The 9361-nt window shown below is 44.2% G+C and overlaps 2 protein-coding genes across 14 annotated transcripts in view; one reads left to right on the top strand and one right to left on the bottom strand.

Moving 5' to 3' along the window:
- Nucleotides 1-396: 396 nt before the first annotated feature.
- On the top strand, nucleotides 397-5671 carry Pdhb (pyruvate dehydrogenase E1 subunit beta). 2 transcript variants are annotated; one of them, XM_090323086.1, is made up of 12 exons: nucleotides 397-487; nucleotides 564-660; nucleotides 838-904; nucleotides 985-1038; nucleotides 2316-2423; nucleotides 2515-2577; nucleotides 2672-2707; nucleotides 2807-3092; nucleotides 3626-3736; nucleotides 4053-4144; nucleotides 4986-5127; nucleotides 5408-5671. In XM_090323086.1, the coding sequence occupies exons 3-12, from the start codon at nucleotides 863-865 to the stop codon at nucleotides 5551-5553; spliced, it is 1080 nt and encodes a 359-aa protein (XP_090179212.1). In that variant the 5' UTR covers nucleotides 397-487; nucleotides 564-660; nucleotides 838-862; the 3' UTR covers nucleotides 5554-5671. The 2 variants fall into 2 exon arrangements, with proteins under 2 accessions (XP_090179212.1, XP_090179213.1); XM_090323087.1 differs by lacking the exon at nucleotides 397-487 and having other exon boundaries at nucleotides 548-660.
- Nucleotides 5672-6235: 564 nt separating this feature from the next.
- The window catches only part of Pxk (PX domain containing serine/threonine kinase like), a 73534-nt gene continuing 70408 nt past the window's right edge, over nucleotides 6236-9361 (bottom strand). For 4 of the 12 annotated variants that reach the window (XM_090322978.1, XM_090322986.1, XM_090322993.1 and 1 more), the window contains one exon: nucleotides 6236-8141. In XM_090322978.1, coding sequence (XP_090179104.1) covers nucleotides 7924-8141 — 218 coding nt within the window. In that variant the 3' untranslated portion in view covers nucleotides 6236-7923. Of the gene's footprint in view, nucleotides 8142-9202; nucleotides 9237-9361 lie in introns of all 12 variants that reach the window. The other 8 variants (XM_090323009.1, XM_090323027.1, XM_090323046.1 and 5 more) reach the window with 3 other exon arrangements.

Below are 9361 nucleotides of genomic sequence, written 5' to 3'. Positions count from 1 at the left end.
AACTGAATGTCTCAAGTATCACTGGCGGTAGCTGAGGGGGTTTGGAAGACAGAAATGGGGAGTATAAAATGACCTCTAGGCCAGCCCCCCTCCACCCCCTTCCTGTGCCAGGCTTGGGGCTTGAACTCAGGGCCTGACCTCTGCCCCTCAGCTTATTTATTTTGCTCCACGCTCAGTGCTCCACTTGGGCTCCACTTGAGCTACAGTTCTACCCCTGGCTTTTGGGTGTGGAACTGCCCGGGCTGGATTCAAACCACCACGATGCCCAGGTGTCAGCTCCCAAAGCAGCTAGGATTCCAGGCGTGAGCCACCAAGCGGCCGGCTTCACAGTCGGTCCACGCATCCGCCCCTGGGGTCCTCAGAACCCGTCGCGTCACAGAGCAGCGTGACACACAATAGGCGCCTAGGGCGTCGGCTAACGTAGCGCACGCCCGGACCCAACCGACGGCGCGGTCGGGCGGCGGACACTCACTCCGGTCACCGCGCGGTGAGTCCCCGGCGCGGGGCGCTCGGAGGGTTCCAGTACCCGCAGCGGCGGCCTAACTCTCAAAAGTTCCTTCCAGCCTCGCGGCGCGATCATGCTCCACGCGTTCCCGATACCCGCAGTCGGAGGCGTGTGACCCGCGTGCGTCCCGCGTGCAAGCCCCTGCCCCGCAGGAGGTAAGTTGACTCGTGAGCGCCCCGGGCCCAGGCTCAAGGGCCGCCCTTCCCGCTTCCTCACAGCCGCGACCAGCCTTCGGCAGGTGGGCGGGGCACGCAGGCTTCGCGCCCTGCCATTGGCCGCGCCGGGGAGGAGGCGGAGCCTGATCTCCGGCGGCGCCGTTGTGTTGTCATTAGGAGGCGGCTAGAGGACACGGTCAAGATGGCGGCGGTATCTGGGCTGATGCGGAGACCCCTTCAGCAGGTAGACGAAGGCCCTCGCCATCCTGCACGACCCCTGCCCCGTTTGCATCCCCCCTGAGCGTCTTTCTCTCTGCTCGCTAGGTTTCGGGGCTGCTGAAGAGGCGCTTTCATAGAACCGCACCGGCGGCGCTGCAGGTAACCGGGGCGGCTGCTACCCGGGGCGGGGAGGGTCCGGGTCCCGGGCCGGAGTCGCTCCGGCCGGGGTGGCGCCTGCGCCGTGGCTGCCGGGCTCCGCGGGGAGAGGCGGCGGCTGCCGGGCTCGGGGTTCTGCAGACGCCTGCAGACTGCGTGGGTCTCTCCCCGCCCCTGCCGCCGCCTGGCGTCGACGGAGCCGGCCTGTCACCTCGGGAGGCGTATTGGAATCACAGGAGCACTGGGAGAAGATCCGGCCTTCTTCCCCTATCTCTTTCCCCTTTGAAGCGTGTAATTCGGTGACCTCAGGTGTAGCCAACTTATGCACTGTCATCACTAACCATTGCCAGAAGTTTTTTCATCATCCCAAACGGAATCTCTTATCCAATATTAATACTACATCCCTTGCCCCCCCCCCCCGCCTCCCCTCCCCCATAGTACTTTTCTGTCTCCTTGGCCTATTCTAGAACCTCACTAAGTTGAACCTTTGGCCCCGTTGTGTTTGGCTTAATTCATTTACCATAATGTCTTAAAGGCTTGTTTCCTTTGTAAGACTGAATAGTATATGTACATACTCATATGTGTACACACAACATACACACATATATGTGATTAATAGATATGTCTCTATTATGTATATCACTTATGTAAATATGAATGGCACTATTCAGCCTTACAAACACACACTTCTGTTCATCCAAGAATGGACATTTGGCTTGTTTCTACCCTTTGGGTTTGTAGATAATGCTGTGAACACTGGGGTGCGGATGTAAGGTTTGTGTTATCACTTCTAACTCTTTGGGCTATATTCCTAGAATTGGGGTCATAGGGTAACCTGCTTCCTTTCATTTCTTACTAGAGAAATCTACAATTTTATGTATTAAAATGAGTCCTCCAGTGTGGATATGAAGTGTTTGGCAGTGCTTGACACCTAGAGTGCACAGTTCTTAGCCTTACTCAGGCATCCTAAGTATAGTTCTGTGCCCGTTAGGTCTCTATGGTACTAAAATGTTTTCTACTTAGGAAATTCTGTGAACTAGTTCATCTAGCAAGCAGTTTTCTTGGGTGTCCTTCAAGGAAAATGCTGAGTAAGCCCATCAACATTCAAAGACTGTGACAAGAATGTTGGTTTTAGGATTCTTAGAACTTTAAAATTGAGATGTGTTTGTTTTAGTGTTAATGCTTTATTGTGTGGGCAGACTAGGTAAGTGTAAAAGAAGACAATCTCAATAGTGTCCTAAGTAACACTATAGCTTACTGTTTTCCCATACCTATGACAGCTGACAGTCCGTGAAGCTATTAATCAAGGTATGGATGAGGAGCTGGAAAGAGACGAGAAGGTATTTCTGCTTGGAGAAGAAGTTGCCCAGTATGATGGGGCCTACAAGGTAACCAAAATAGTAGAAAGGTACACAAAACCAAGATAACCGTTTTCCCTGACATACTCTTTAAAGTAATGGAGTCAATTCTTAATTGTAGGTTAGCCGAGGCCTGTGGAAAAAATATGGAGATAAAAGGATCATAGACACTCCCATATCTGAGGTGAGCCTTCCAGCAGGAAGGGCTTTGAGGGGCATGTATGTTGTATATATCTCCCTAATTCGTTTTGATTTTTCATTCACCTTTCACTTTATAGATGGGTTTTGCTGGAATTGCAGTTGGTGCAGCTATGGTATGTAATGAAATTTCTTTTCATGTGATCTTTTAAAAACCTTTGAATATCATAGAAATGTTTTTATGCTACTCTTTGTTGCTGTTTTTGATTTCACAGGCTGGATTGCGGCCCATTTGTGAATTTATGACCTTCAATTTCTCTATGCAAGCCATTGACCAGGTTATAAACTCAGCTGCCAAGACCTACTACATGTCTGCAGGCCTCCAGCCTGTGCCCATAGTATTCAGGGGGCCTAATGGGGCCTCAGCAGGCGTAGCTGCCCAACACTCACAGTGCTTTGCTGCGTGGTATGGACACTGCCCAGGCTTAAAGGTGGTCAGCCCCTGGAATTCAGAGGATGCAAAAGGACTTATTAAATCAGCCATTCGGGATAACAATCCAGGTCAGCAGTGTGAATCCTGGATCACTTGAGATGGGGGCTGGGAGTTTGGCCTAGTGGTAGAGTGCTTACCTAGCATGCACAAAGACCTGGGTTTGATTCCCCGGTACCACATACATAGAAAAAAAAAAGGCCAGAAGTGGTGCTGAGGCTCAAGGACAATGCTCAGCCTCTGAGCCCAAGCCCAGGACTGGCCAAAAAAACAAAACAAAACCAAAACTTGAGAATGGTATCTTTGCACAGAAGGAACTATTAAAGGTTTCTAAACCTATTTAGACATAGCTAAAATGCTGCTAATTTATAGGCATAGTAAAGAATGTAGACGTTCTTATTTCTGATGGTAAAGGGATGGAAGTAGGGTAAAGGAAACAGTGTTGACTTAACCTCAATAGTTCTATTGCCCCAATTGTAAGTACCTGAACCATCCGTAAGCTGTTGGACATGAAAGAAACAAGGCTTCCCAGGAGAATGATATTGTATGGTCCATTTCAGTCTTCCTGTATGTAGCTAATTAAATCTTTTATGGTGCTCTGTAGTGGTGATGCTAGAGAACGAATTAATGTATGGAGTTCCCTTTGAACTACCTGCAGAAGCTCAATCAAAAGATTTCCTGATTCCCATTGGAAAAGCCAAAATAGAAAGGCAAGGTAAGAGAACTTTCATATACATCTTATTATGCTTACTCTATTTCCTGTGTTATGTAGGTCAGTTTTAATCTAAAAGTTATTGCCACTTAAGACTAGAAAAGAATGAGGTTAAATTAGGAATGGGATGTCTGGATTTTTCAACTCAGACCAACAGATTGGTATTTTGTTTCTAAGAAGCCTGCCACATCTGTCAGCTTCCTAGAGTGTGTCTGAGTTGAAGATTTACCAATGATGCACCATGCTGACTGCAGAGTATGACTGACTGCCACTTTTAGTTTCAACCTGACCTTTCATCCTGTGATTATTCCTTTTTCAGGCACACATATAACTGTAGTTGCCCATTCAAGACCTGTGGGCCACTGCTTAGAAGCTGCAACTGTACTATCTAAAGAGGGAATTGAATGTGAGGTGAGTGGATGTTCCTTTAAAAATTAGAAAAGCCTCGGTAAATGGGGCTTGGCTCAAGGTGGTAGCCTTGAGCTGAAATGCTCAGGAACATTGCTCAGGCTGAGTTCAAGCCCCATGACCCATTAAAAAAAAAAATCAGAAAAGCCTCTTTTTCACTTTTGAAACCTGGACACTGGCAAAAGCCTATAATCCCAGCACTTGGAAAGCAAGGAGGATCATGAGTTTCAGGAATTCTATTACAGATTAACAATTAACATTCTGCTTTGTTACTCAGTTCTTTGTTACTCAGTTCTTTGTTACTTTGTTCTTTGCTTCCTGGGCCTTGAACTCAAGGCCTGGGCACTGTCCTAGGGCTTTCTCAAGGCTAGGGCTCTACCACTTGAGCCATAGCACCATTTCTGGCTTTTTTCTATTTGTGGTACCGAGGAATTGAACCCATGTCTTCATGGATGCTAGGCAAGCACTCTACTGCTAGGCTAAACTCCTACTTAAATGGAGAACTATCTTGCTTTCCCAACTGGTTTTAACCTTAACCACTTAGGATTCTGAATCCCCCCCCCCCCCCCCCAATTTTAGGTGATGGTACTGGAATATAAACTCAAGGCTTTACATCTTGCTATGCAGGTGTTCTACCACTTGGAACAATGCCTACAGCCCTCTTGAGTCAGGCTCCTACGTGTTAGGATTGCAAGCATGTACACCATACTTGGCTTTTCTTTTATATCTATAAATTCAAGTACATGTTGATAGACAGATTTAGGCTTCCTAGAAACAAAAGTATATTTGAGGATTAGCCATATTTGCAATGTAGTGGTTCTAAAAAGCTTCTTTATCTGCTTAGGTGATTAATATGCGTACCATCAGACCAATGGATATTGATGCCATAGAAGCCAGTGTCATGAAGACAAACCATCTCGTAACTGTGGAAGGAGGCTGGCCGCAGTTTGGAGTAGGAGCTGAAATTTGTGCCAGGATCATGGAAGGTATTTCAAAGAAACTGGTTCTAGAAAATATAACGAAGCTTTAAAAAACATCTTTTTCCTGAATATATACTAAACCAATCAAAAGCCTAAAGATGGCCAAATAACATGTTTTTTCACCTTGTCTATTTGGCACTTTGTCCTTTAGCTAAATATTTTAAGAAGCAAGTAGAAACCATTTCCTATAACCATGATTTCCTTACGCTTTTTCTTTCTGGCCAGGAGGAGATGTAGTGATCACCTAGCTTTTCTCGTCTCTCATATGAGCTTCTTTTTCTCGTAGGACCTGCGTTCAATTTCCTGGATGCTCCTGCTGTCCGCGTCACTGGTGCTGATGTCCCAATGCCTTATGCAAAGATTCTAGAAGACCACTCTGTACCTCAAGTCAAAGACATCATATTTGCTATAAAGAAAACACTGAATATCTAGCCTGGACTTGAATGATCAAGTCATTGGAATTTATTTAAAACACTTGGCTGGAACTTTATCTGGATTGTACTGTAAGACCTTACTATTCAGAAAGTAAAGTTATCATTAAAGCAAGAAACAGGTGTTTTTGTACTTGTAAATTTAAATGTCTCCCATCAAAGACTTCGTGTTTTCTGTTACAATTGTCCTGTCCTTTGAGTAAGATTAGTGTAAAATTTTACCCTTTCACTAGAAGGACAAGATAAGAATGCAGGGTACTGATGAAAGGTATATCCAAAAAACAGTAACTTATATGTATTAAAAAGAAAAGTGTATAATCTACATTGACCACAATTGTTTTGATAATAAAGGAATGTGTAAGTATGAGTAATTGTATTTTTTTATTCATAAAACAATGAGAGTAGAAATTAAATATTCTAAAATTAATACCAAATGGAAAATAAGCTGGTATGGTAATAAAACTATTGTCATATTTTGTTATTGTGGTGCTAGAGATCAAATATATGCTGAACTCTAGTGTTCTACCCACTGAGCTACCTACTAAGCCCTCCCCCCCACACACACTTTTTTTTTTTGCCAGACCTGGGCTTGAGCTCAGGGCCTGAGCACTATCCTTGGACTTTCTCAAGGCTAGAGCTCTACCACTTGAGCCTCAGCACCACTTCCAGCTTTTTTCTATGGTACCGAGGAATCGAACCTGGGTCTTAGTGCATGCTAGGCAAGCGTACTACCACTAGGCCAACTCCCGGCCCCCCACACACTTATTTTTATTCATTTTTCTGAGACTTTCCAAAATAGGTATTGGCACACCACAGCTTTCATCAGGAACTGATCACCTAGACCACATCACACGTGGAATGGGAGTTTGTTCACAGACTTTTATTTTGAAAGTAAAATTGGTAATGGGTGTTTTCCCATTGTCAAGAAACAGTCATTGTTGTGTACTGTACCTTTCAGATACTGAAATGCAAGATTTTAATAAATTCTAGAAGCACAGGTGGTATCTAGTAGACATCACCTTTTACTAAGGAAAATAGGACATTAAAAGAATGATGCAGATAGGGAGGAAAGCAAAAACACAATTAAAAAGTTGTCATCTGAGCTGAGAGCATGGCTTAGTGGTAGAGTGCTTGTCTAACATGCATGAAGCCATGGGTTCCATTCCTTGGTACCACATATACAGAAAAAGGTGGAAGTGGTGCTGTGTGGCTCAAGTGGTAGAGCGCTAGCCTTGAGAAAGCTCAAGGATAGTGCCCAGGCCCTGAGTTCAAGCCCAGGCCTGGGGGGGCGGGGGGAGGAGAGTTGTCATTGAACTATCTAGCCAAGCCCCAAACAACACATTTTCTTGACATGGTTTATTTTAATAAAAAATACAGCTGGACATTTATCACAGATTACATGAAACTATACACAATGACATTCTCTGCATAGTAACCAACACTGATGTGTGTACTTGAAGTTTAAAATGGATTATTTATAATCCTTTAAAGTGCAATTTAAAGATTTAAGTAAATCAGAATCAAAGATTTCTAATAAATGAGTATCATTAAAAGATATATCTGGATAAATTGAAAATCAGAATGATTATGAGTGCCAGAATTACTCATGTTGTAATGATTCCTGTCCTAGCCCCAAACTAGATTTAATTGATGAGGAAAAGATTAACTGGCAGAAGCTATTTCTGCAATTAACATCTTGTCTGTTTCAGTACATTCTAACTAAAAAGAAGTATGGGTCCCTAGTTGCTCTTATACCCCAAAGTTCTATAGGCACAGTGGGACTTTTCTTGAAACTACTGACCAAGGAAATTTCCTCCATGATATGTGAGGGAAAAATGAATTCAGTTGCTTCTCCAACTCAGCAACATGACTGCTTTGGACTATAGTATTAATTGCTGAAAGGAAATAATGGGAGCAGAAATGGGAATTACCTAAGAAGTAACCAGAAATGCTTCAGAGAAAATGAGCTATGAGACAAATATTTCTAATGGGGTAGAAAGGATTGCAACACAAAGGCCCTTCATTGCTGTGACAATATTCTCATTGCTGTGATTTTTCTGTCCATTTCCTCAGTTGGTGAAAATGCTTGTTCCAATATGCTGCCGCCCTAAAAAGATGTCCATTAGAGGATGACACAGCCTCCTTCATGGTGGTCATAAAGGAGCAAGTAATTTAAGGCAGCAATGTCAGCCAACTTGATTCTATTTGGAGGCTATTTTCCTGTTGAAAGCTTCTTAACCAAGTGCCTCTGCAGAATTTTATGGCTGTAGTGGCCCTGGAGGACTCATCCAGAAAGAGAGTACTTTAGCGTTAAAGGAGTAGGATGGATAAAGAACCTGTCTCTCCGGTGTAAACAGAAAGCCAGGAAGTGTCAGCCAATCTTAGGAGCGCTGTGATCACAGGTTTCGGCTTTTCTCAAAGTTCCCTTTTGGAAATTCTGTATGGAGCTGAGCAAGGCCCCTCTGCTCACACCATTCACAGCCTGGGGCAAGAGCTGGGCAGGTGCCTCTGTGCCCATAGGAGGCAAGGGAACTGCTGGTGGTGGAGGCGGAGGTGGAGGTGGAGGAGGTGGAGGTAATGCAGACAGCCCTGTGGAGGAAGGGATGAGAGACAATTAGTATCCACTTTAACACCCACCCTGTATACTGCAGCTACTCAGACCAGGGGGGAATGGACTTTGTGAAGACATCATAAATGCCCAGGAACTGTGATTTAGAAAACAAAAACAAGCTTAAAAAAAAAATCAAAGGTAGTCGGTTCCTTCAAGTAACAGTGAGGAGAGATGTGAAACAAGTGTCACAGATGAATGCAACCATACACAGTGGCATTCTCTGCTATAGGCCTTTCTGATCCCATTTCCTTGCCAGGTCCCACATATCTCTAGTGAGTGAGCAATTCCAGACAGACATCTATATGCACAGAAAGGATGAAGAGTCCTTTAGATGCTTTAACACACTATTTGAAGGATGTGATTTACTATAAAATGCCAAGCCACTAGAGCAAGGAATCAGTGGTGGATGAGTTATGCATTCCTCAGAATGCCTTGAATAAGCTTTTCCTAGTAGGTTGCACTGAACAATATAGAATGCCAGTGATTGGGAGCAGGGACTTGAGAGTGAGAGCTCTTCTCCTGGCAAGGGCATCTTCAGGGAGAATTGCAATACATAGGCATCTTTGTTGAAGCAACAGAAAGCCTGGAATGTTGAATTCTACCCTAACGAGCAAAGAGTGGGAAATGGGATAAGTATCCATAGTAATTCCCCTCAGATTTCAGGGATACCTGTAACTTCACTTTCACATTTTTGAGTCAATGGGTGAATTATTCTCCCCGAATAAAAGACTATGTACAGAAATATCCTTGCCTCACAGAACCTTGCCACACTGCAGTTACTATCCCATCTCCTGTGAACCTTATGGCTTTCTGAAACCCCACCTGTCTATTGCTGTTATTACTGTCCTCTCCTCCTCAGGCTATACCAGATGTTCCGCTGGGAGGCTCTCTTACTGCTGTAGGCTACAGTAATAACAGGTAAAAGACCTAACATCACAGCATATGGATAAATGGCACAGGTTCATCAATATAATAGTATGTTCTTTCCACCAAGAACGGAAACAGAGGCAAGTCTTACAATTTATAGAAAATCACTTACCTTCCTTTATAGCTTTTACCCCAACCTAAGGCAGCTGAAATTAAAGAATCACACAAATGCACACACTCATGGTAGGTAATCGTGTTAACCAATAACAATAATATAGCAATATAAATAGAGACTACATACAGACAAATGAACAAAATGTATGTTGCACCG

The sequence above is a fragment of the Megascapheus bottae genome, chromosome 2 (genome assembly GCF_031878675.1).
Source record: "Megascapheus bottae isolate mThoBot1 chromosome 2, mThoBot2.hap1, whole genome shotgun sequence".
In the NCBI taxonomy this organism is placed as follows: Eukaryota; Metazoa; Chordata; class Mammalia; order Rodentia; family Geomyidae; genus Megascapheus; species Megascapheus bottae.
Note: the sequence above shows the minus strand (reverse complement) of the source record. Positions and strands in the feature narration are given on the sequence as shown.

Coding starts and splice junctions, on each gene's coding strand:
- Pdhb (XM_090323086.1), top strand. CDS start 863: ATGGCGGCGGTATCTGGGCTGATGCGGAGACCCCTTCAGCAG. Junction 905..984: donor TGCGGAGACCCCTTCAGCAG/GTAGACGAAGGC, acceptor TCTGCTCGCTAG/GTTTCGGGGCTGCTGAAGAG. Junction 2,578..2,671: donor TAGACACTCCCATATCTGAG/GTGAGCCTTCCA, acceptor TTCACTTTATAG/ATGGGTTTTGCTGGAATTGC.